This window comes from Triturus cristatus, chromosome 4_1 (assembly GCF_964204655.1).
Source record: "Triturus cristatus chromosome 4_1, aTriCri1.1, whole genome shotgun sequence".
Taxonomy (NCBI): domain Eukaryota; kingdom Metazoa; phylum Chordata; class Amphibia; order Caudata; family Salamandridae; genus Triturus; species Triturus cristatus.
In genome coordinates, this window is record NC_140585.1 from 1210903850 (window position 1) to 1210931647 (window position 27798).

A 27798-nucleotide genomic window follows, 5' to 3' on the forward strand; every position below is an offset into this window, starting at 1 on the left:
AGAGACAGAAACTCTGATGACCCGCTTCCAATTCCATTAAGGTTAATCCTCTATTGAATATCTGGAACTCCTCCTTACATGCACTACAGAGGACCTATTTGCTGATAACTACCCAACTCTGATCACAGCCTTTACTAAAGATCTCCAGACCTGGGTAAATACGACACTCACATGGTCGGGTGCATCAATGTGATTAATATAAACATGCTGCCATGCCTCCTATATGCTTTCCAGACCCTCCCAATATGGCTCGATCCCTCTTATCTCAAACATGTTCAATTAAATTTAATGACTATCATTTGGCGGGGTGGAGCACTGCGGTTTCCGCTTAAACTTATGCCCTAATTGAGAATGATGTGGGGCCTCAAGAATCCTGAACATCTAACATTATTATGCAGCTGCCTAAATGTAGATAGTAGTGGACTGAACCACGAATATCTTGGGGGAAAAACTGGTGAGAAATGGGCCATGCCATAGTACGAAGGTCCCAATGGGACGTAGTGTGGCTAGTGAAATGACACAGACCCTAAAATGCCTACCTTAACACAACGGTAGTCACTACATTAAAGATGTGGGATACATACGTACACACCAGGTTTAGTAGCTTACCACTCCCCATACATCCCTATTCACTATAATCCAGCGTTCACACACGCCACCTAGGGTAATGCTTTTAATAGATGAAGAGAGGCCGGTTGCAAAATGATTGAGGACATGTATGATACCCCCCAAGCCAAAGACATTTCAGTAATGTATGGCCTTATTCGGCATTCCCGAGACTGAACAACTACTTTATGCCCAAATAAGATATTAGGTCATGCTACCACATATCCAGACGGGAGCCACCAGAGCTTCAACCCCATTCGAACAACAGTTCCGTAAGTTAATCAGCACATGGGGCACCATTTTGACATTTTACAAGCTTCTTTTGGTGCACAATGCCCCTTCATCATGGCGACACAGTAGAGAATAGGAACACAAACTGGGAATCCCGGTGACACAGAAGAGGTGGGAGAAAATCCACAGGGGCATATACTGGCTGGGATGGCACTACACCATATGTACCACAGTGCCTCCCCTAGAGGCTGGAGGGGGTGTGGGGCTCTAGGGGAAGCGCTTCATATATGGTGGAAATGTCCTATACATAAGCAATTCTTGGAGAGCGTATCTAAGTCACTCCACATAGTCCTAACCTTCTCGATACCACCCGTGCCAGAAGTGATGCTCCGTGGATCAACTGAACACAACTCCCTAAAGATGAATGGCATGTCTGCCTCCAACGCAAGGGTGCCGCCAAACTAACCATAGCACACTGCTGGGGAAAATCAGAATGCCCTCCACTCATACAGTGGCATCAGAGACTGTGGGATATTCTTGCGATGGAACGCCTGACCAGCAATATCCAGGGATGACACAGGCCTTCGAAGCGAAGTGGAGACCACTAGTTCAGCACCTACATAGCGGCCCACCCAGTCAGGCCTGCCAACCCCCCCCCCCCCCCCCCCCACCCCTAATCCCTTGCTGGAGGATTCTAGATGGTCCACTGATATTCACAAGGACAACCTACCTCAGGTGATTTCTCATCCGGCTAGATGTGAAGGACCATCTATCCTTCTGCAGTTGGGCAACACGGAAAGGTAGGGAGGGAGGGCAGATAGCAAATGAGCAGGTGATGTACAAGGAGTGGATGACAGGCGCCGTTTATAAAGATTTGTTGGTTGTGTCTTCTGTGAACATCTTTAGCTGATGACTCCTGTGGCCTGCATAGCTGTCTCAGATCTTGCATCATTGTACTGAAATGCCTACTTTGTTATTAAAAACACCAAAATAAAACTGGACTTAGGGACATTGTTCACCACCTTTGCACTGGTGCGCAAAAAGGTCTAATCATTTTAAATATTACTTGCATATAGACCACGACTATCACGACCCACCAGAAATTGATTTGGAACCCAGTTTGGGAAACGCTGCTGTATAGGATTAAAATATTTTGGGATTCATTGAACAGTTGGGTGCTCAGCATTCATAATGTAAGAAATGCATGGCTTTATTAATAGTATACCTTATCTCACAAGTAAAATGTACCCAATTTATCCAGACTGTCAAGGAATTGACTGCTACACGGTGTAGGAAGGTGGATATCTGACTATGGTTACCCCCAACTTTTCGCCTAGTGTCTAGCTGGTTTTTCGACTTAGTTGGCCTGAGATCCTGCCATTCAGGGTCTCAGGCTGTCTGCTCTCTCTTTAAAATGGACTCCATGTACCCTAGGTACATTCCCAATTGGTAAGGATCACCTTATTGGACCCTGTACAGTGTACCCTAGGTAGCCAGGGCATAGGAGTACCCTAGGCTTCCCAGGGGCTGCAGCATGTATTATGCCACCCCTGGTCTGGCCTTCCAATCAGACACAACTGGCTGATCACTCAGGTGGGGCAAGGTCGTGTAATCACCCCTTGCTTAGATATAGTATACCTATATCTACCCTTAAAATAGACACATGTGTACCTATCAGCCACTCCTATGGCAGGCCTTAACAATCCTGGAGGCAGAGTGCTTGGTAACATGTGAGATGGTGCTCTAGCATGAGCTGAGCCTGTCTGCAGCTTTCGGAACCATGTCCTTATAGCTGTTCTATGATATAGCCTACCATATACTCTTAAAGTGCCTTATAATCTTAAACGGTTATGGTAACTATGGTTTGGCTTTATCAAAACATGTCGTGTAAGGTGTCTAACACTTTGGAATAATACCCCCATACCATTTCTGGTGATGAGGATATTATTCCCCCCCTTCTAGAGGGAGAGACATGTTAAAATCCTACCTTGCTGTTTAACTCTAACCAAAGCCTCAGCATCACAAAATGGATGCTGCTGCCACAGACACAAGTCCGACCTCCTGCTGCTGGGAGTGATCCCGGCAAGGGAGGCTTGGACAATAGGTTTCCTGCTTGGGGAGGTGCTAGCACCTCCCCAGACAGACTTTAGTGTATTGGGGCAGGGAGGGCTGAAAGGAATGAGACATGCCTGGGGCACACAAGGTGTCCCATGCATAGTCCAGTTCAAACCGGTGCTGGGGCACTCCAGCCCCAGTCCTGGCGCGAAACTGGACAAAGGGAAGGGGGTGTAACCACCCCCCTCCCAGGTTCCACCCATAAGGCGTGACCTAGCAGGCAACCCAGCCCCCCAGATTAGTATAAGAGTGGTAGCTGGGCCCCAGGAGATTAGATTATCCTGAACCTGCAACTTGAACAGAAACTCTGGACCTTCGACATTCGACGAAAGAAGAAGACTGAAGAATCTCCCTTGTGGCCAAGGAGTGGCTACCCTGTGCAAACAGGCACCATCAAGAGACTTACCCTTTGCTTTGCTGAAGTTCTACGAGGGACCGACTGCAGAGCCCGACCAGAGCCTTGACTTCCAGACTTCTCCGACCCTGATCCACATCCACAGCCGAGCTGAGATCCGTGGAGGCTACGAGAGACGTGGGACCGGCTACCTGGGAAAAGTGGCGAGTATCTTCCAGCGCAGCTTCTGAGGTACCCTCGAAGTTGTGCACCGGGGATTGAGAAGCCCCAACCCCAAGCACCATCTGCACCGAAGATCAGCCCCCCACACTCCACGAGTCCTGCGTGGGGCCCTTCTGCATTTTCCTGCTTGCCGCGTCTGTCCGGTTGCTTGCCCGTTGGCTAGCGGCCTTTGTGACGACACACCTTGAAATCTTCACTGCTGGTTTGGCTCCTCCAGACTGGCTCCCGCTTCTTTGCAAAAGAGAAGCACCCCAGACCTTCCTGGTCTGCACCAGAAGCAAGTCCTCCGTTCTTCGTGGGTTCCGCTTGCCAAGGCTTGGTGAGTCCTAGTTCGACTTTGACGCCGCCGACAGCAAGAGCCTTCGTGGGACAGCTCGCCTCCTGGTCGTCCTCGACGTCTCCTGGTACCCGTGGCTGCAGCGACAAGCTTCACCCTTCACCTGCAATCTTCACGACATCGCCTGGTTCCTTCCTGGTTCCACGTGGTCACTGGCTAGTGACCTTGACTCTGTCCCTTCTGCTTGCAGGTATCCTCTCTTCTTGATCCCAGCCTTGGGATCCACCGGACACTCTTCACTGACTGCCTGTCAGCAACTTTCCTTCAGGCATCCATAGAAGTCCACGACGAAACCTGACGCAAGTTCACACCTATGCACCCGCAGCCTGTGGGCTAGGTAACTTGGGTACTTCGGTGCTCACAAGGGTAGTGACTATCCTAGGGTCTAGTTTCCGAGTCTCGACTCTCTAGCTGCTTCAGAAGTGTCCTTAAACTGTTAATTTCTAACTGCTAGTAATTCTATCGACTTTTACGCATTACGCGTGAGTGTTTCTACTCTGCACCTGAATCCCGTGGGCCTCCCACTTCCTAACTGTTGCTAGTGTAGTGTAGCCCCAGCGATTCCCTAGGCCTAGGCCTATCCTATTTCCGTGACAGTGGTCCTTATACCACTTCTTTAGTATATGGTTTGCGTGGCCCCTAGGGCCTAACTGTATTACTTACCTGTGTGACTTAATGTATGCTTGAATAAGACTGTGTTGTACTTACCTCTAATCTCATAAAGAGTGCCGAGGGTTTGACTAGAATAAATACACTTTATTTTATATATATATCTGTTGTGGTGTCCTTTCATTTGGTATTCAAGGGATTATATATGGTATCACAGCTGGCTTCACATGCCATTCAGAGTTTAGCCTAAGACTGCTCTTGTCCATGCTACCACTAGGATAGCTGGTCTATAAGGTTGACTTTACAACCAATCACCATAAGACTGATATAAGGTGTACACTAGAACTAGTGACATCATACATCAGGCCAACTTCTCACACACGGAAATTATGGATGGTGCCCCTAGTTAGTAGAAGAATTGCTATCCAGCTAAATGTTTGTTAAATCAATGAAATGGAGACAGTTAATATCAAAATCGAGCATGAAGAAAAGATTCTAAATTAATTTAAAATTATCAGGGAATAAAGCTTTTATTATGTCAGGTAAAAACATGACAAATATGGTACGAAAGATGCCTCTGCTTGGCATGCAAAACAGTACTTGCTAAATATCAAGTCATCAGTATAGAAGTAAAAAGAATAGAAGTATTTACTTCTCTCGTTTCATGTTGCATATTATAAAATATAATCTTTTACTCATTAGATGCGCCATAGTATGCAACCGGACAAGCAACCTGGTTGCATGCCAAGGGGTTTGTTTACTAAACAGGGATATAAAATTACGTTAGTAAAGTGCTCTTAATGTCAATAAAAGAGAGCAGATATATCATTGGGGGGGGCAGTCCTTGATAGCATGAGGATTCTCCCAAGGAGCACCCTGCCCCTTAGCTACATCCGGGCACTTCACTAACGAGTTTTTGAGTCTGCCTACTGAGGTTTATCAGGGTCATGTTGCACCTCAGGTGAAGTGCACATCTGTTCTGTGTAGAAGAGGTTCCTCAGCACCACACATACCCCTTGGCACTGTAGATCCCAAAGATCAGTGCAGCTGGGTTGTTGGTTATTCAGTATGTTTATGTGACCAGTGGTCAACATTATCGAGCAATGTTATGTGCCTGTAAGAAATGTAAACTGCTGATACATGGATTATGCTACACTTAGAAAAATATCTTACACAAAACCCTGATACCTGAACCATTGTACAGAAAAAGATTAGAAAAATATGTTGGTATCTAAAAGGGTCCAAAACAGAATGCTGCTGTTGGTTAAAGTTTTCCCAGACCATTTGCCACTTCAATAGCCTTCCTCATTGTGTAGCGCTCCCCCTCACCCCCTTTAGCCCCTGGCCTAACACTTGTATGCACTGCCAAAATCCAGATCCTCACTACCACTCATCCCACAACGTGAGTAGGCAGGAGACCTCACAAAATCGACTTGTCCAGCGAAATGTTTCTTCTCCTGAATTTGACACTCCCTGGTGTGGCTCACGTGGATCACCTCAACAGAATTTATAGAGAGCCCACACCAACAAAACAACTCCTGCTTTTCCAAACCAACCATCGAGGCTAGACCCAGGAGCACAATAGTCGAAAAGGATTTCACCCGTTTAATAGTCCTTACAAGGGCACCCAGTGCAGCAGAGTCGCCTTCGGTGTGCTATGCAGGGACCAATAGGTCCAAATACATACAGAAGCCGAATTGGCACCGCAGACCACTGGCAATGCAAAATTCAGCCCTGAACTCAAAAATCCCACCAACAGCTTTCAACCTGAAACAGTAGAGGGAGTAAGGGGCAACGTATACCAAGGATATGGCTCGAAAGGTGTCCCAAGATCACACCTGAGTCTGCAAGGACCTATCAGCATACCCCTCCACTGAGCCTTTTTAGGCTATGAAAGAAGAACACGCAAGGCACTTACTGCCACTGAAAATAAACGGAAATCCTGTGTGGTGTCAGTACCGCATTTCCTTATGCTTTGTATGTCCTTTCCTCTCACCGCTTGTACTATGCTTGGCCTGCATACAGCTCTCAATAAAACACTAGTAAACAAAACAAGTCTATAAAGTGATGACGTCAACACGTTTGTAGCTATTGCTCGCATTTCTTCTTTCAGCGGGTAACCTTCTGACGTCAACGATGCATTGAACATTGTAGTGGCTTTACGTGTAGTGCTAGTGTTAACCGCTATCAATAAACAGATAGAAGAGTAGGTGGTGGGACCTTTATGCGGGCTTCAGAGTGAGCACTTAGTCCAGGTACTAAAGGTCCAGGGGCGTAGGTACTGAGTACCAGCACTTCTTTCATTTGAGAGTACTTCCTCTTCTTAGCAGAGGTGAAATACTTCTAATTGGAGAATACTGGCACTTCTCAGAAGCAAATTGGTACTCTGGCAAAGGGTACCCGCACTCCTATTTTTCCATTTCTAGGCCTGGGCCTACTGTCAATTGTGCAATAGGCGCAGTAGCACCGGAGCCCAGGGGCGGGAGGGGCCCTCTTTACCCCCAATTAGTAGCTGTTTTTACGAAATAAAACTAGGAGCGCTGGGTCCAATTTCTTTCCTTGTATTCGGCCGTTACAACAAGGGGCTGGCTTTAGGGCAGTGTGACTGGTCCAGCCACACTGGGCGCTGACCTCTGAGGGGGGGCGCTGTGTTTGACAATAACTTACCATTTAAAAGCACCTGTGGCAGAGTTCCTTGTGCGTCCTGCCTTCAGGTAGCAATGATATAACACCCCCCACCCCCACACCGCACACAACTTGAATTACAGCTTTCAACACTTCAATTGAAAGTATTAGACAGTATTTTCGCACTGACGTCAGTTTAACATTTGTTAATGGAGAGTCGTTTTCACCGTTTACAGGCCATCAGTGTGAAGACTGTGGTAACTTTTAAAACGTATGCTAGGATATCTTCCTAGGAAACAACCTTCCACAAAGTAACACTAGCAACAATGCTTGCATTTCACTTTCTTTACTTTGCTTCCAATAAGGCTGCACGCCTCTGCTGATGTTCTCTGACCCGTAACTAATGTTCCCAGGACATTTACATATTAACCCCACGACAGGGATTGCCGCTTTCAACGCTTCTTTTTAGGTCGAGGACGTCCGGTCTGCCGAAAGGCAGAACCGGAAGTCGGAGATTTATTAGGTCGAGGACGTCCGGTCTGCCGAAAGGCAGAACCGGAAGTCGGAGATTTAATGACTTGGAGAAGAGGGGCTTGAACCCGCCCCTCTTCTCCCCTGTTCTCCATTGGCTGGCCTCTTGAATGGTGGCCAGCCATTGGAGAAGAGGTCAGTCATTCAGATTAGGCCCCGTCCTTTTCGGATCGGGGGGCGTGTTTTTTGAGGAGACAACAGCAAAACACGCCCCCGAATCCGAAAACGACGCTGCCTTTCGCCGAGGCATTTTGCTCTGCCTCGGAGAAAGGCGCACTGCTAGGGCCGCTTCGGAGTGGGACCTGGGCAGAGTGGTCTAGAGAGCAGAAGGAAAGTTGGTAGTGAGGGTAGTGGAGACCTATTCTAAATTGAGATCCCTACCACAGCATAGCTTCTGATGGCCCTATCCACATAATGCATCTGGTAAACGTCGTGTGTGGCATCTTGCAGAGCTTCTGAACACCACAGCCTCGCGAGCTGACTGTTCTTTCAGTTATGTCAGTCCTGCTCGGCAGGAAACTCCCTCATCGCTTTACAGAGCTTGCGGGAGAGCCCGGGGTGCAGATGTGCACTGAGCAGTGAAGAGAAACCCAACACTGAAATTGGACACGGGATGCCGGAGACACCAGCGCCGTCCCAGACACGATCCCTTCCGGGGCAGTCGCTCCCCAGTGGGTGCTGGGAGACAACCGGCCATGAGGCCCCAAACTCGAGCAAAAGTGCAACTCCGGGGACAGTACCGTGAAGTGGGACAGAGGGCATTCCCCACTGATTGCAGCGCTTAGAAACACTTCAAGGAGCAATACGTTCCCCCCCAGAGATAAGAAAGTGGTATATTTAGAAGCATGTTACGTACTGGTTTAGAGCCTCGTTTTAGACGTTAACGCCTGCCGCAGTTATCCGTTCATTGCACGTTCACGATAAGTAAAAAACCTAAAAAGCGGGGTGTACGTCCTTGCGTAATGCTTCTAAAAAGGCTGTCAGAGCCAGAAAGAGAGACCGAACATAAAATCCTAGTCCGAAAGGAAAGAGGCTGACAAAAAACAAAAAAGAGTGGTCTGTGTGTGGATAGGCCCTCGAGGAAAGCACAGCTGGCGGGCATTGGAGAGACCTCCGGAGGCAAGCGGGGCACCCCGACGAGAAGTGGGCGGACCCCACCACACAACGCGCGGCACAGACGGGAGGGAGGGATGCACGCCAGAGGGAACTCGGCCAGGGGCTCCCCGGGACGCGGCACAGCTGAGACTATGACGCAAGTAGCACATCTGCTAAGGGGTGGACCTACATCCACCCAGTTCAGTAGTGTCGCGGCTGGACACGCCACTGAGCTGCACATCTGGGGCAGGCAGGCGGGACTTCTCTCACAAGCATATAAGGGAGCCCAGTAGTAATGCACGCAGAGGGGCGTGAAGCACATCGCGGAGAGCACTAGTAATGCGCACAGCGGGGCGTCCATCACTCTCTTGTGGGAAGCACATAGGGGCGTGCACTAGTAACGCACCAGTAAGTGCTCTCTTGTGAGAAGCACATCTCGGAGGAATAAGATCAAGAATGAGTCCGGGTGGAGGGGCCGAAACACAGGTGGGGATGGGTGGAGGTACTCCTGGGGAGAACACAGCTGGAGCGGGCGGTGATCCATTCCCTACATGGGAAGGCGCCGAGGGGAGGCCTGGTGTCCCCCTAAATCACGGCCTCGTGATGAAAACCACCCAGCCGCACGGCACAGAGCGGCAGGGCCGCTTCTTGACATCCTCTTCCTCAGGGTGCGGGTAATGAGTACTGAAAGGTATGATTGCATAGCAGCAGGCCAGGTAATCATCCCCCTGATTTCCCTGTAATACCTTAAGATCCCTTGGAAATCGGATCCGGGGACTGGATGAAATTATGCCCAGGAGCCGCTATCCCTTTCAAGTAAGACGCCCTCACAATTAACCCGGATAAGGCCAAGCTCTGGAGATATAGGACATGGCAGAAAGATATGCGGCCGCTGACAGGGCTGGACGGGTCGCTGGGAGGCTTTCTACTTCATCAGCAATTTTAAACGTCAGATTTGTGTGTGCCACTCAACCATTAAATTCGATCATTTATGTAGCAAAGAAAATAAAAGTAATTGTCGCTTGCAGATTTTAACTCTCAATGTCTTCAGTCTCTCACATCAACATTTGTGCACGCTCTCTCGGATCGCGGGTCATCGTTACACAATTCAAGCTGTTTTACCGTGCGCCAGGCACGTTTTACGAAAACCACCCCCTCCCTCACGAACATTTATTTTATAGAACTCTGGTTTCTCTGCCACAATGAACCGTTCTTGGACTATGGTCTCCGCTCTGGCAAACAGTACTTCGACCTCCTTAACTTCCTTTTATGTTGTGGTGCTACAACTCGGCGTCTTGCCTCATTTCCGGTTCTAGTTTTGCGTAGAAATTAATTTTGATGGCAAAATGTGGCATGGAACATTCACCACTCCAACTCGACAGATTAAGAAATATATCCCAAATTATATATAACAGTCGGTAGACGCATGCCTCTACAGTGTTCTCTTATATTTTGAAACCAGAATTGGTCAAGTTCGTATCCTTTCAAAGTTCCCTTTTCAAACAATCATTATCAACGCCAAGTCTGGCCCTGGCACGGTAGTGCGATTTTTGTTTAGTATTAATACAATGTGACACTTCAGACAGCAGTTTCAGCAGAGAGGACAAAGAAGGAATGGGCATGGAATCCAAATACAGAAACTGAAACTTCTCTATCAAGGGGAAACATCACTGCCAAAGTTCAGAGCTTGTGAAAAAGCGACCAGCGAAATCACTTGCTAGTTAATGTTCGGGGGGGGGGGGGTAAGCAAAAATTTCGGGGGGGGGGGGAGAATCTTTAAACAGTAGGCAGAGTGGCGCTGATTTCGGGGGTGGGGGGGCTGAATCTAGGCAGAGTGGAGCTGCGGGGGTTCTTAGAAGGGGTGAAGCAACAGCGAGGCCTCATTAACATGCAAATGGTCTTTTTAAAGACCTGTGAAGTGCTCAGGCGCGGCTTTGTGTCTGCCCGGAAAGCGGTCTCATCCCGGGCTGCCACACACGACAGGGGGGGGGGGGGGGGGGGGCTGAAGCCCTTTGAGTTCAATGGGTGTTGCGCGCCTGATCACAGGTAAATGCGGGAGAGAACGGGGTTGTTGAGCAGGGCCGGGCTGGCTTGCCCGGGCATCGGGCGTTTCCTGTAGCAAAAGTGCTTCACAGTTAACCTCCCCCATGACCCTCCAGCTGGTCCGACATAATTGCCAGGCCTACTTTGGGGTTCCAGTTCGGACCTGTTGTTGAGTATCCTACCCAGGGCTTTAAGTGGGATACAAAAAAATGGGTGGGGGTGGGGGGCGGTGTTGCGCGGGGTCTATACGACTTGTATTTTGCTGTCTCTTTTGTCATTGCATCCAGGCATAATAATACAACAAGTAACATGATACCTACAACAAGTTAGGACTATTGGCTTTGTCAATCGTTGTTAGTTGCATAAGATAAATTAGCAGTAACTGTGGCTTGTATATAATATTGAAAAAGCATCCACTTGAAGCCCTAGTGACACCACGACAATGTTACTGCTCCTGAGTTTCAAAAAGAGACAACAATATAATCATGCAGTGGCTGGACTCGACAGATTAAGAAATATATCCCAAATTATATATAACAGTCGGTAGACGCATGCCTCTACAGTGTTCTCTTATATTTTGAAACCAGAATTGGTCAAGTTCGTATCCTTTCAAAGTTCACTTTTCAAACAATCATTATCAACGCCAAGTCTGACCCTGGCACGGTAGTGCGATTTTTGTTTACTATTAATAAAATTTGACACTTCAGACAGCAGTTTCAGCAGAGAGGACAAAGATGGAATGGGCATGGAATCCAAATACTAATCATGCATATTAGTCTGGGCCACTGGCATTTTGCGATGCTGCAGCGTTTTCCTCATAAATAGGGATTTGCCAAACTTCCCAAATAATGCTCGCATAAAAAAAACTCGCTTTTGAGAGTGATTAAGCTATTGACATTGTAAATAACAATGCCGTTTCTTTAAATGTTTTAAACGCATAAACAAAAATAATGTCATGAGCAATGCCAATAGCTCTAACTTTAACAATGCCGAGACCGTTGCATTGTAAATGCTTGTTTAAAAGCGCTTGTCACCTACATTTCAAAGGATTAGACTTTATTTTCCATCTGGCGTTAGTTTAACATTTATTAAAGTAGAGACATACTTAAAGTTATTAAAGGGTTACGATAAGGCTAAACATCATTGTCGGGTGCATTTGATTTATGCTCACCAAGCTAATACTTAAAAAAACCTATTAATCACATAGACGAAAACCTATTGCTTGTTACTTTAGGCGTTGGGAGAGTATGGGATTTGCCCATAATCACAGGATGTTGACTGGACACTGGGACTGGAACCTGGTTTCCCTCTTGCTATGTCAGCAGGTTTGTCTGTAATACCTCCTCCTCTCTGGTTTAATAAAAGCTTAATAAAGGTTGCCTCACAGGAGATCTATGCAAATACACACCAGGAAGCCAGGAACGATTATCTTACTTCACCCCGCTCCCCAGCCCTCCATAGCTTCGAGGCGATGGCCTTGCAGGGGAGGGGGTCAAGAATAACACAGAGCTGCTGCTGCTCCAGTGGGGGCTGAGGTGTGAATGCCTCATATCCAGAAAATCCTGCCCCCCTCCCCCAGCGAGGCCCCTGCATAATCCCACCCTCCATTTCCTGAATGTGATGGGCTGGCATGGGAGGGGACAGATGCAAGACACTGCTTCTGGGCCAAGCTGGCCCCACGGGGTGAAAGGGGGGGCGAGGTAAGAATGGCCCAACAAATGGAGCAACACTTGCCCTCCCTCCCCCGTAAGTCGATTGAAGTGCGATGCCTTGGCAGGGCAGGAATGGAACAGAGGCCCTTAAAACAAGCATTAACAAGCATTGGCATAGCCAAAAGGTCTCGCATTTGGGACCTTATAAGTGTAGGCGAGACCTATTGCATTTTCAATGCTTGTTTAACACATATTTAAATGCCATTATCATTTATAATGCCAATAGCTCAACTTGCACGACACCCGCTCCTCCGGGGAGCTGGTCTGACAAATTTGCCCGGCAACTTTGGGTTCCCGGTGCCTGAAATACTGTGAGAAAGCTCCAAATTAAAATGAGGGTACATTTTAAGTGTCCATATCTGTTCACAGTAAATCATGCTGCAGAACAGGTGAAGCCAACTTTGGGGCTGTGGGTGGGGGGGGGGGGGGGGGGAGTGTCACTATAGACGAGGGGACCTCTGTTCTGATGAATTCTTTGCGTGAGACCCTAAGCACCCTTTCCTCACAACATCTTGCTAGTACGACCTCTCCCCCAACACCTCATTATATTGTCGGCTGTAGTGATTGTGCAATTGCCCTTTGGTCTCACTTTTCCAACAGAAGGCAGCCTGGGTTGGGTAATAAAGGGGCCATAATTTGACGGCATGAGTGGGAGTGGGGGAGTTAAAGCGGGGTCAAAATAGTTGCGTTTTACGGCACCACTCTAAGAGCAATAGGAATTGTATCTATATGTTTATGGAAAATGAGAAGGTGGGGCAAAAGAGGAGGAGAGACGGATCGAGCGCAAGAGGAACCGTGAGAGAGAGATAAGCAGAGGGAGGAGATACAAATTAAGAGGAAGAAAGAGAAAGGGAGTGACTGTATGTGTGAGTGAGAGAAAGGGGCAGAGAAAGGAGAAGAGGGAGGGATTAAAAGGGAGGCTGTGAAGTAGTGAAAGGGCACGTGACTGAAGAAGCAGCCATATGGGGTGAGGCGGTTGGATAATGGGGAGACCCAGGGTGGCTCTGCGACGGATTCACAGGGGGACCGCCAGTCGGGTGAGAGAGAGAGGCCCAAGCCTGCGGCCTCTCTAATTATCCCAAGCCCGGGACCTATGAGGGTAGAGGGGGGGAGGCCGCCGCGTCACCAGGGTGCGCGAAACGCACGCCCCCCCCACTGTCGTGGAGGGAGCCGGCTCGACCGCCATACTTTTGGCGTGGCCGTTGCCGGCCCCGCCGTTCTATATTGCCAGGTACTCCCTACACCCCCTCCTCCCCATATAAGACCCGTGACAGGGGAGAAGTTTTTGGAGGCAGGGGGCGTGACACCCCCCGGCCGTATTTATTATATGAAATTAATAAACATTAAAATTTCACTTTTTACAAAACACAGCAGAAAATATACTTTACACAGATTACAAGTACAGATATCAAATGGCTAACCTTAACATAACTCTAATACAAAGGTTTCCTGTCCATATCTAAACATATTTTTATCAATCTTTACAAACTTTATTTTCTGCGTACCTAAAGGGGCCTACGGCAAGGTCACTAACTGGCGTCCGATCCTTATCAAATTCTAACCACGCCCTCCAGCCGGAGTGCGCAGACGCAGAGGGCCCGTTCACCGTGAGGGTACCCCCCCCCCCCCCCCGGTTACCCCCGTATGCTCCATACCTGATCTCCATAAAGGGGCCCTTGCGGGATGGCCAATCAGCCTAGAGAAAGCATGACTCTCTCCTCCCCCGCACCCAACTGCCCCTGGAGTTCTAGGAGAGACCACTTGTCCCTCCCACTCGGGCGACACCATTCGGGAATGGCGCCGCCCTCTAAGGACCTTAAATTTACTGCTTACCAATCATGACCTTACCGCCACAGGCTAGCATAGTTGACCGATAATCTAGCCCCCCCCCGTGCTCACTAGAAAGGTCATCCCCTGCGACTAAGGCCCCTCAACCATGCCAACATATTCTCTAGGAACACCTCGTTGCTTACCTGGGATAAGTGAACGCCATCTTTTAAGAAGCACGGCTCACCCCGAATGCATCCATGGGCGATGGTCTGTAAGTGGGGAGCCCTGAAAAGTCTCTCAAGCTTATTATTTATTCTCCTTGCAGAGTTATTCAAAGCCTTTACAGATTCCCCCCCTCTCCATTGAAACCAGGGTATCATCTGAGACCACCCAATAGTGCAGCCCTGACAAGTCTTAGCTAACCAGCCTATTTCAGTGACTATCGTTTCCACCAACCCTCTTCTTCCCAGTCTTGCTAAATCATTCCCCCCCCAAGTGCAGAATGATTATATTAGGGGGCGGACCCCTTTTCCTTAACAGGTCCAGTATGATACCCCTGAACCCATCAAAACATAGCCCCCCTTTTCCATGGCAGGTTATTTCAAAACCTGACTGCCGCGCTCTTTCCCTGTAATCACCTGTAGAAAAAAGGTTAGACAGACGCCTTACATATGAATGGCCTATGATCCACACAGTCTGACACGTTTTCCTTCGTGGTGATGATATCCGCGCTGCCGATTGTTGCTGGTGCAGTGTCTTGAGTTTCTCCCCTGCGTGACAGGCTTGAGAAACTGTAATGGAAGCGGAAAAACCATGCATCAGCGTTGTGTGCCTCTCTCACTCACAGCATGTGTAGGCGCACATAACGTTTGTAACAGTTGGACACCCATCGCCCTATCCTCTGTACGTCGCCGTTTGATAGACCCCTGGCCGTTGCTTCAGTGGCAGCCCCTATCCTCAAGGAGTGGGTACCAAAACTCTCTGGATTCTGACCTGCCTTCAGAATTGCCATTTCCAACACCCTTTTAAATTGAAAGCGTGTCAGCGGGACCCCATCCTCATGGATCAAGAAAGGCCCCCCTACGTTAAGTGGTCTAACCTGTAAGTAGCTCTCAACGTGTGATACAGGACAGCATGGGTTACCCTGCGCCCGGTGGAGAACCACCCCGTCACCCCGGGCCTCCTGATCGGTCTTGGAATTCCTGACCGATATTAATAGGGTATCGGCCCTGACTTTAAGGCATTCAAACTGCAGGCCGCCGTGTATGTCTAGTTGGTTTTGGGCCACCAACTCCCCAATACGAAAAGCGCCGTAAAAGGCTAATGAAAAGGCCACAGTGAATAACAGGACTTCCCCTGATGTGTTGCAAATTGCGGGGAGGGCTGCTAGTATTGACGTCAGAAGCTCCACCCCAATTGGCTGCCTTGTGTCTGGGGCTGACCCCTGGAGGCGTTGCCATCCTTTCAGAGCCTTCCTTACTGTGAAACTGTTAGTGGGGTCCCCCCTGTCGCTGATCTGAGCGAAGAAGGAAATCGCCGCCACCTGTCTCCTAGCTGCGGCCGCCGAACGCCCGTTGGCCCTTAACCTACCTAAGTATGAAATGAGTGCCCCCGTGTCGTGCCACCCCTCACCCAAGAAAGAACAATATTGCCAGAACGCCCCTTCGTATGCTTTCCTGGTCCTGGGTGCTAGACTCGTTGCCACGAGGTCTGTTAAGCAGGGGCACCAATCTGCCAAAGTCGTTCTGGGAAGGGGGTGGCACACTCTGCCGCTGCTGGGAGGTGAGCCCTGAACACCTGCATCTTAAAGTAAGAAAGTGCGTCAGCCGCATGATTAAGTACACCAGGCACGTGTTTCGCTCTAAATTGTACATTCAATTTCATACATGTGAGAACAATCTCTTTCAAGAGGCGGAGAATCATCTTACACCGGGCTGCCTGCTGGTTGATGCATTCAACAACGGTCATGTTATCTGACCAGAAAATCACTGACTGATTGCACAATTGTTCCAGCCATACAATCAATGCCACCCAGATGGGGAATAGCTCCAGGAAGTCAATGTTCTCTGTTAGGCCGCTCTCCACCCACCACGCTGGTCAACGTTGAGCCACCCACTCGGTACCGAGTATGGCGCCAAATCCCTCACTGCCCGCGGCGTCAGTCATTAAACCCAACTCCGCGGACGCAATGGGCGGACCTGGCCACACTACCCTGCCATTGACATCCTGCAGGAATGCCATCCAAATCCGCATGTCCTGCCGAACCTCAGCTGACAGCCTTGTGTGGTGATGTTTTTCCTTGAGGCCAGTCATGGCTTGGGAGATGGATCTGGTGAAGGGTCTAGCCATTGGAATGACCCGTAGGGCAAAAATGAGTTGCCCTACTGTCTGCTGCAACCGATGTAGTGTGACCTTCTGCTTGACCAAGCATAGTTGTAAACATGCCCTGAATTTGTTGACCTTGTCCATGGGTAACCTAAAACACTTCTGAATAGAATCCAGCTCAATGCCCAGGAACTCTATTGTAGAAGCAGGGCCAACCGTCTTCCCCGGGGCCAAAGGAACCCCCAGAGCCTGCATGAGCGCGCAACATTCCTGCAGCGCCCACCTACATTCCGGGGAGCCCCGTGACCCCAGGATAAGAAAGTCATCCAGGTAATGCATGAACCACTGGTGCCCTGTCTTCTGTCTGAAAACCCATTCCAAGAATGAACTGAATTTTTCAAAATATGCGCATGATACAGAGCAGCCCATAGGCATACACATATCCATATAAAAATTACCTTGAAATTTAAAACCAAGCAGATGATAATCGTCCGGATGTACAGGGAGTAACCGAACGGCTGATTCTATGTCGGATTTTGCCATCAGTGCTCCCGGGCCCAAACCCCTGCGGATCTCCACTGTTTGGTCAAATGATGCGTATTTAACACTGCAGAACTCATCGTTAATAGCATCATTCAGAGAGTTACCCTTGGGAGCGGACAAGTTGTGTATGAGTCTGAATTCCCCTTCTACCTTCTTGGGGACTACGCCCAAAGGGGAGCACACAAAGTTCTCAACTGGCACAGACTTGAAAGGGCCGGCCACCCTACCCAGGCGAAACTCCTTGGCAATCTTTGTGGAGACTATGCCCGGATTGGTCCGGGCAGAGAGTTGGTTCTGGCACTCAGATACCCCCACATAATTTGGAGCTGGTATCCTAAAACCATCCCAGAAACCCTCCAACAGAATTCTTGCTGTCAAGTGACATGGGTATTTGTTGAGCCATGGAGTCAGTGCCGTCACATCGATGGGGAAGCGCGCTTTGAGCGGGAACCCCACCTCACTCCTGTTTCTTCCTGCCCTTATCTTTTGATCTTTTAAGACATTTGGATTCAGGGTGGGATGGATTGGCGCAAATGGAACACGCGTGTTTGAACCTGCACTGACCCTGTGGTCTGGTGCAAGTCCGCCTGTTGAAGTCCCAGCACGTCCCTTTCCTTCCACTATTATTGCTTGAACTCGTGGTGTAGCTTGTGTTATCCTGTGACCGAAAGGGCTGAAAAGGCTGAGCTGGCTGAAGGGACTGACTCTTTGTGTTACCGTGCCCCTCGCCACCGAATAGATCTAACCAAGATACTGTGTAAATTCGGTCCCATGACAGGGTTGGGTCAGATGCCTTAGCCACCCTGAAATTTTTGTCATACACTAACCACCCCCCGCCCGCGAATTAATCATGGGCCAACACTATCCTGTTCTGGTAACACGCCATCTGCGCCTGTAAGTTTGGGAAACGCTCAGCTGTGACTGCCATAAATATGGAAAAGGCTATAATCCAATTAAGTAAGTTCTCTTCCACCCTAAATTTCGGCATTTCACTAGCCCATTCCCGTGGGAGCATGTAATGTTTGTTCTTCCTTGACTCCTCCCTTTCCCTCTCACAGATCAGTAGCGGAAACATGTTAATATATTCACCAGCCCAAATTCTGTTTTTCAACTCCTGCGACACATGCCTGCCCAAGAACTCACGCTCGGAGCTGATCTCGCCCACACCCAACATTGGCAATGTAGGCAGTTTACCTGTTACCGTTGTCCCTGGTGCCTCCGGTGGAATCCCAGTTGTCGCACTGGCGACTGACACCCCTTTGTTCTCCAGAGTCCCCCCCCCCCCCCCGAAATGATAGGTAGCGAAGCGACAGGCCCAGCAATGATCTGCTCCTTGCGCCCTGCATTGAACTCACATACAATTCGCGTTGCTTCTGCTAACGCATCGGTACCCAACTCTTTTACTCCCACCGCAGGGGCTAAAATGCCTGCCTTCCCCAACCAAGGCAGAATTGCCGCCAGATGTGACACTACATCTTGAGGGACCACCCCCCCCCCCCCGGTGGTGCCCCCCCCAAAGGTACTGGTAATGGGACGGTGCCCGGGGTCGCTGGGACTGGAGGAAAGGAATCGCCGGCGGCCCTGGATGCAGAGGTGAGGCCAGCGGCGCCACTGGTGGTGCAGGTACCGGTGGTGCTGTCGCCGGTACTGGTACCAACGGGCTTCCTGGGCCTGGTACTGGGACAGGGGTAGGTGGCACCTGATCGTTGCCCCCTGGAGTCTGGGGAGTGGGTGAAGGTATTCCCTTGGTCGCGCGCTTCTTGGTTCTCACCCTTTTGGGGATTGCTGGAAAAGCAGCCTTGGGGGGAACATGCGGGCGCCTAGGCCTCTCACCCTCCTGTCCTTCCACCTTCTCCCTGAGGTTAGCAAGATCCTGCCCCATCTCTGTCACCTTCCGCATCATCTCTTCCATCAGCCTCTCCATACGAGAGCCCTGCTCCCCCCTCTTAGCCTTCCCTGCCATAAGGCAAATATATCACAATAAACCACCAACCACCCAAAAATTAACTTAAATTGAGCTTACTGTAGTCGCTCAAATGCGTACAGAGGGTAGCCCTCGCAGATTGTTTAAGATCAAATGGTCTATTTGTACCACAACCACACTCCCCAACTACTTATGCCCCGCACCAATGTGCTAGAAATTTCACACACCCTCAAACACAGCCAACAGTTATAAAACCAAACGTCTGCATTGAGCAGTATCTGTTCACAAAACAATTGTTATAGTTTTTTGGCCCACAAAGAAAGTCTGACAAAATTGGCATACAAAAAGAATAATATGTCATTGAACGTGTACACTGTACATTAGGGAGTAATTGGCAACAACCCCAGCATCAAGCTCTCTACTATGATGCACCGCTTTTGCGCTACCTAGATGAGGGCGCGAGGAAGAAAAAGGGGATCTTAAAAAAAACCCGGGCCGCTGACCCAGCAATTGCGCGTTTATCAAACAAATTAATGCAGTATTTCTCAGTAAGAGTCTAAGGTCTTAACCATTAGGCAAGAGCGACTCTTTCCGTGCACATGTATACCGAGCGCGCGATGCGGAACGCTTAATCAAAAAACCACGGTGCAATTCACTGTTCCGAAACCGGAGGGGTGAGCGCCGTTACCGGCCTTACACAACCCCAACCGGGTACCTGAATCGGGATGCTCCTGCCCTCGACCTCCGTGCGAAAAGACGCTTCCCTGATTCGGCCGAACTCCTGGCAGCAAGCGACGGCTCCTTCTCCCGGCCTCTGACGCCGCCCGGAGTCACACCGCAATCGACGGCTTCCCCCTATTCCGGCTCTCAACGATCCGAGGTTCCGCTCCGAAGTCCGGTGCCCGTCCTCGCCGCAGAAACTGACCTGCAAATAAAACAAAACAAATGTTAACGCCTCCTTGCGAGGCGTGGGGGGGGGGCAAGCTGGGGAGCCAGGAACCAAGAGGCGGCTTCCTGGGCTCCCCAGCCCTTTATAGCCCTGGCAGACGTTTGCCCATCTGCGCGACCCGGAAGTGATTCAAATCACTTCCGGGTCGCGCCTAAGCCCGGGACCTATGAGGGTAGAGGGGGGAGGCCGCCGCGTCACCAGGGTGCGCGAAAGGCACGCCCCCCACCGTCGCGGACGGGGCCGGCTCGACCGCCATACTTTTGGCATGGCCGATGCTGGCCCGACCGTTCTATTATTTTTGAACTGGAGGTCACCGTCGGGTGGACAAGGATTAGGGCTTAGGCACATGAGGATGGCGCAGGAGCGCGCACGGAGGATGCCACAGAGGGATGGCGCAGCATCGGTGCCTGTAGCATGGCTCTCGTGCTCGTGAGGAGGGGGCAGGAGAGGCAGACGGGTCCCAAGGCTGCTAGACCCCGTCGGCAGAAGTCAAGCAGACAAATCGCTCTTTCTGCCTGGATGCTCGGGCGGAAAAAAGAAGAGCGCAACTCTGGGAAGTTTGGTGCGCGCGCGAGAGAAGAGGGGCGCTTCTGCCGAGTGGTAGCAAGGGAATGAGGGCGCCAAAATTTATTATCGCACAGGCCACTACCGGCACTAAAGCCGGGCCTGGTTACCACCCTTGCCATGCCACTGAGACAGTACTAGCCCTTCTCCAAGCTAGCTGTCAGGAAATACCAACTTCTGAACACTACACCTTCCAAAGCAAGCACTGAGGTAGCTCCCCAAATATAAGCCATTAGGGAAAGCTGTTTTGGCCACCCGCCAAATGGAGATGCTTCAACGACACTTCAAAAACGCATGCCATCGGGCTGCGACGATTCGACTGCAGAGGAAAGGGCAAGGAGAGAGTAGTCATAGTGGACATAGGAGTGGCAGTAATTATGGACAAACTAGGGCAAGAGCGCATGGAGATTCTTGGACAGGAGTACAGAGGAGGAAAATGGGTGCGCTGAGGAGTTAGTGAAAATAACATTTTGTAGAACAGAGGGAAGCAATTATGGTGGTGCCCAAACTGAGGGCTAGAGGGTTAAAGATTCGGAGGGAAGCAGAGAGATCGGCGGTAGGGGGAGGGGTTTGGACAGGACATTTATTCCCCTACCTGTGATTTGAAAGAAAACATTTTGTTGCAATCTCACAATTCCAAAGGTCATTTTGTGGCGCAATCTCAATTGTGCAAACATACGCGAGTAAATACTGTAACAAGAAACCAGCCCATGAGCAAGCATTTAATATTTGCTAGTATATGAATCCAACGAAGTGTATATCTCAATAAGTTTTAATAACCATTTGTGGGGGGGGGGGGCATGTGAGTGTGTGTATATATATATATATATATATATATTTCATTTTTTTCTTTTTAGTAAGTCAATGCCAAACCTTCTTTTATGATGCTAGTAATACGCAATCTCTCTCTATCTCTCTCTCTCTCTATATATATATATATATATATATATATATATATATATATATATATATATTCACTTAAAAAAACCATAGGTTTCACACAGGTTATAGTTAGGTGGATATTTCACTCGTAAAAAACCAATGAAATTCCCCCGTTATAGTTAGTTCAGATAACTATAACTCGCACGCCCGCAATCCACTGCTCATGACGTCACATATTACATCACTCATGACATGGTCAGTGGCATCACTCATGACATCACTGATTACATCATCCTTGTGATAGAGTGGCGGTCGCGCGAGTTATAGTTATCTGAACTAACTATAACGGGGGAATTTCATTGGTTTTTTACGAGTGAAATATCCACCTAACTATAACCTGTGTGAAACCTATGGTTTTTTTAAGTGAATTTGCAAGGTTTTTTAAATGCTAATTCCTAACTATAAAGTGTGTGAAACCTATGGTTTTTTAAGTGAATTTGTACGTTTTTTTAAATGCTATGTTATGTATTTATAAAATGTTTTTTTTTCAAGGTTTTGCACCGTGCGCCTCGCGCTTTGGGCACACGGCGCGCTGCGCGCACCCTGCGATTTAAAAAAAAAAAATCATGTTTTTTTGCCCCTTGGGGGTCCTTCTGTGACCCCCTGACAAAGGCTAGGGGGTCAGGAACTCTCTTCCCTGCCCCCTTTTCCTGTTTTCCACCTTTTTTCCCCCTTTCCTTTTCAGTTCGAGAGACAAAATGGCGGCCGACACTTCCTGATTTCGACCGATTCGAATGTTTACCGACATCTAACAACCAATCAGAATTTCGCTCGCGCACAGCACCGTGCGCGCACGTGCGCGCACGGTGCACGCGTATAGATATTTATATGCTTTCAAATGCTATTTTCTCAGGAAATACTGAACAGATTGACACCAGACCTGCAAAAGGCACTTCCCTGACCTGAGGACTACCTCTCTACCAAATTTCAAGTAATTCTGTTCAGCCGTTCGGGCTGTACCTTCGACTAAAGGTCCTATGGAAAAATGCATGGGGTAGACGCGTTTTGGGACCCTCCTTTTTTCTCGGCCCTCGCTTGACGAATCACCCCGAGACTTTCAGGGTAGGAGCTGAGCGGAGCGCCCCATTTGTTTTGAAAATTTCGCGAGGATTCGTCAACCGGCGCCAAAGTTATTCAAAATAGAATTTTGAGATTTCCTATGGAAACACGATCCTAACTATAACTATCTACTGGCGACCGCCAGTAGATAATATATATATATATATATATTGAGAGAGAGAGATTGTGTATTACTAGCATCCTAAAAGTATGTTTGGCATTGACTTACTAAAATGTGGAGAAGGCTACAGTCAAGTGCACAAAAACTTAGGTTTACCCTGATACAAATTACAGCAGCCAAATTGTGCACGTGAAGGGCAGTATATTCAAAAGTGTGCTTTGTGACATTCCCAACAAAAAACATAATGATCTGCTTCAGCAAGAGAGTGGGTGTTGCCCAGGATCAAACATAGTGCTGGCTGATGCCTAGAAGGCCTGGATCATTTCCCGCCTCCTACGTTTATTATTTTTATGATTTTTCCTGTGATTCCAAGTTGTCCATAAATGCTATAAAGCATAGACTCCGTAGCAGGTGGAGTATGGAAGGGTTTACAAATGGGGTAATGGTTAAAAGATAAAAAAAATTGAATTGAATTTCTATAAACGACTCATTGCGTTGGTAAGTAGCGCCATAGGCTGGCAGATTAAGTCCCTGTACATTTTAATCTTTATAAATGCGTAGTCCTACGAGATTAGAAAGTGCACACCTTCTATTGGCTAACATATAATTCGTGAAAATTATGATGTTCAAAAGATTAAGGAAGTAATATTCTCAGCTTTGACATAATTAATGTGAAGTGTGGTCAGAAAACCTGTGCCATTTGTCCAATATATAGGTAGTTGCTAATGCTCTGCCGAGTTTTCCCTTGTAATTTGTGCTTTGAAATACTGACTGAGAAAAGGTGAAAGTCAGCTGCCATATTAAACTTGTACTTCTCAAAGTAGCACGCCAGGATACTCACCGGTCGGAGGACTCGCACCACCTCTTTGAGGACCCCCTCCACATTCCGCACCGAACACAGCACCAGCGTGCAGACCACAGCATCCACGGACCCACTGGCCACCGCCGACATGTCTTCTCCGGACGCCACGAGGAAGCGCGTGAACTGGACGTGGTCATTCTCTGCGACGCTCTTGCTCAGGAACCGCTCGAAGTCTGGGTTCGGATCCGTGCACGTGACTTGGCATCCTGGCGGGAAAAACTGGAAATTTGTTCCCGTTCCGCTTCCGATCTCCAGAAGGATGAGCTTCCCCCCGGGGCCGGCAAAGTCTAGCATGTTGCTGAAAAGAGCCTTCTTGAAGGAATGCATCTTCCGGTTGTAAACGTGGCTAAATTTGGCCAACACGTATGGAAAAATCTTATTGGCTAATGGCTGCCATACTCCCAACAGAGCCAAGAGGTGCACTGGCAGGGTCAGCAGAATGAGGCACACCTGGAGGGTGGCTATGAGAAGGCCCATGTTCGAAGCCGAGGGCGCCGTCGCCTCTGAGTGCAGCGCTCTCAAACTGATGCTTTTCTGAGCTGCGCTGGGCTCGTGACACTGGCGTGTGACCGGCGCGCCCATTAATGACCAGCTCGCATCCAGTGCCGCCGCCTGTATCACGAACGCATTGGAGACTTTATCTGTTCGGTTTCAATGTTTCCTTCACCAAGGTTATTGCCGGTGTGGGGGAAAAAACTGCATTCCCTGGTCAGAAAATTGAGAGAAGCGATCTTCATTCCGAGTACAGTACATTACTCCCCTTGTTCTGATTACAGTGTTTTTGCATCTCAACAGGGAAAGAGGGCAGAATGAGTCAGCAATATCGTCATCGTATATAAAATGACAATGATAATCTGTGGCGTAAGGAAATTCGAGGGGGGGGGGCGCCTGCAAAGTGCATTGAGCTCCTCCTCCGACCCCCCACGCTCCGGATCCAGTCAAGAGCTCTCAGCCACCACCCGTGCACTGTGCGTGAGGGGCCCCCTGGGGCCCGCCCCCCATACCGCGGAGGCTGCGGGGTCTTTTGTTACACCGTGTAAAGGATAGAATGCATCAGCAGCTCTCTCACCCAAACGCTGGTCTAGCTACCCCGTAAGAATAAAAGGCTACGTTCACCTCCCAGCATTCAATGCGCTGAATTTATTAGGTTGTCCTAATATAGGGTGACCAGCAGTGGCGTAGCGAAAGTTGAAGCCCCCCCCCCCCCTCCGGAATTAATCCGGAGCTATCCGTTCTGAGTACTGTGCTGAGGGGGTCCCCTGCAGCTCGCCCCCCACTGGGGGGGGGGGGGCTGTGTGCCTCTGGTGACCAGATTTCCCCAGACAGTCCCAGTTTTCAGAAGACTGACCCAGTGTCTGGACACTTAATTTTAGGTAAAAGTCCCGGTTTTTGGGGCAAAGGTCTGGTCATTCTGTAAAGCAGGATTGAAAGCTCCATTTACTGAAGAGTGACACTAATGTATCAGCTTCTGCCAGGGATCACAAGAAGGGGACAGCTGCAGACTCCCAGCAGAGGGGAGGCAGGGTGGGTAAGAGGGCAGGGGTAGCACAGGGTGGAGGAGGTCCAGATGTGTATATATATATATATATATCAGAGGCGCAACTAGAGCCAAATTTCGGGGGAGCTAAGAAAAATTTCGGGAGGGGCTGAATCTTTTAAGCCATAGGCAGAGTGGAGCTGCAGGGGCTCTTAGCAGGGGTGAAACAACAGGTGCGGCTGTGTGTGCGCCGGGAAGCTGTCTCATCCCAGGCTGCCACACACAACGAGGGGGGCTGAAGCCCTGTGAGTCCAATGGGTGTTGTGTGCCTGATATATATATATATATATATATATATATATATATATATATATATATATATATATATATATATATATATATAATCAAGCAAAGAGAGTTACCCTCGTTTGGACCAGCCACGCACAGGTAGGTATACTAAGCGTGTCTTTGATCTGGAAGCTGCAACAAGGAAAGTCGACACTTCCCACAGAAACAATTGCCTGATGCGTTTCGTGAAATGTTCACTTTCTCAAAGGCTGGATGTTTGACACACGCAGAGCATAATGGGCGCTTTATTGCTGTTCTTGACACGCCCAGTGGCGGTTTGCAGAGCTAGCAGGAACACACGCCCAGTGGCAGTTCGCAAAGATTGCTGGTACCTGTAGTGCCCCAGTATTCCTGCAGTGAGGTGCACTCCACTGCCAAAATCCAAAATAAAATCCCCAATGGGTCTGGGGAAAGTCTCGCTGTTCCTTGCTGTCAGGTACGAACTTCCAGCACGAGCCTCCTGTCCTGAAAGCAACCAAATGGCGTCTTTGACGGGCCGCTAATGATGTGCGGCGGGGCCAGTCCACGGCTGGGTCAGCCGCAGTTAACATCAAGCAAAGAGAGTTACCCTCGTTTGGACCAGCCACGCACAGGTAGGTATACTAAGCGTGCCTTTGATCTGGAAGCTGCAACAAGGAAAGTCGACACTTCCCACAGAAACAATTGCCTGACGCGTTTCTTGAAATGTTCACTTTCTCAAAGGCTGGATGTTTGACACACGCAGAGCATAATGGGCGCTTTATTGCTGTTCTTGACACGCCCAGTGGCGGTTTGCAGAGCTAGCAGGTACACACGCCCAGTGGCAGTTCGCAAAGATTGCTGGTACCTGTAGTGCCCCAGTATTCCTGCAGTGAGGTGCACTCCGCTGCCAAAATCCAAAATAAAATCCCCAATGGGTCTGCGGAAAGTCTCGCTGTTCCTTGCTGTCAGGTACGAACTTCCAGCACGAGCCTCCTGTCCTGAAAGCAACCAAATGGCGTCTTTGACGGGCTGCTAATGATGTGCGGCGGGGCCAGTCCACGGCTGGGTCAGCCGCAGTCAACATCAAGCAAAGAGAGTTACCCTCGTTTGGACCAGCCACGCACAGGTAGGTATACTAAGCGTGTCTTTGATCTGGAAGCTGCAACAAGGAAAATCGACACTTCCCATAGAAACAATTGCCTGACGCGTTTCGTGAAATGTTCACTTTCTCAAAGGCTGGATGTTTGACACACGCAGAGCATAATGGGCGCTTTATTGCTGTTCTTGACACGCCCAGTGGCGGTTTGCATAGCTAGCAGGTGAGGGGTTTCTTAAAAAGAAAAACCTTTTTCTTAAAAAGAAGAAAACCTTTTTCTCTCCTGTATCTTCACCATACTTTTTCTACATATACTTGTTCTACATCCTTGTGGACTTAAGGATAACTCCCTCGTTTTGTTTCTGGATATAATATAGGGGGACTGGGAGCACTCCTACCCTCAATCTCTCTTTTTGTTCATAAATAAGCACACAAACACACAGCATTTGTTTTAATTTTCAGCACCTTCACCGTTTGTTTGCATCATCATGCTCATGCAGAAAACTCTTCTATGTTTGTTGCCTTCACACGGTTGCTGTGACAACCAACCAGCATACACCTGTCAATCCTGAAATATGTGTATATATACAATGACATCTGAGGAACCAGATGTAGTGAGCAAGGCGGTCCGCTGCCGAAACGCGTCTAGGTCAATTTAGTGCATCGTCGCACCAAACAGGAACACGGACGCTTCAATCTGCTGTTGCCAGAATATTTATTTAATTTAACATGGTGTATACAAACGGTGCTGCCGTCCTTGCTCACTTAACTAACGGGGAGGCTGAAGTAATATTTAAAGGCACAGTGATGGTGCTGGTACGTGACGTGAATCGTCATTTTCATAAACATAGAAACAATACTTAATCTGTATTGTTTTTTTTAAAACCACAGTATGGTAACCACCAGTTCATTGATTTATAAGATTTAACCATATTAATCCATAATATAAGAACGCTTGTGTACAATGCTTTTACAATAGATGGTTGATGCAAGTATGATCTCAATCCCATTGCTAATAAGCACATAAGTCTAATGCATAATGCTCGTCTAATTTTTTAGTAGACCTATATTTTACAGGACACAATGTAAATTTCATCAAGTAAACATATTTTGTTCAAAATAGATGATAATGAAGATGCACAAGCCTAATATGGTAACAATCATTGCTTATGTGCAAAGAAACGCATATGTGCAAAAAAGCTAATGATGTGCAAAAACAGCATTGAATAGGATAAAAACTGGTTCAAATACCCAATAACGTACATGATGTTGTGATATACATGTGCAAACACAGATACATTTACTGGGTGTGTGTGTGTGGATATCTATATATTTGCTGTGCACAAAACCGGGACAGGCCAGACATAACAAGGAAG

The 27798-nt window shown here is 48.7% G+C and overlaps 1 protein-coding gene across 1 annotated transcript in view; it reads right to left on the reverse strand.

Moving 5' to 3' along the window:
- Window positions 1-24635, reverse strand: part of LOC146856415 (thiol S-methyltransferase TMT1A-like) — a 58034-nt gene extending 33399 nt beyond the window's left edge. The window contains exon 1 of the mRNA XM_085654547.1: window positions 23520-24635. Within this exon, the coding sequence (XP_085510673.1) occupies window positions 23520-24122 (603 nt within the window). The 5' untranslated portion in view covers window positions 24123-24635. The remainder of the gene's footprint in view (window positions 1-23519) is intronic.
- Between the last annotated feature and the right edge of the window lie 3163 nt (window positions 24636-27798).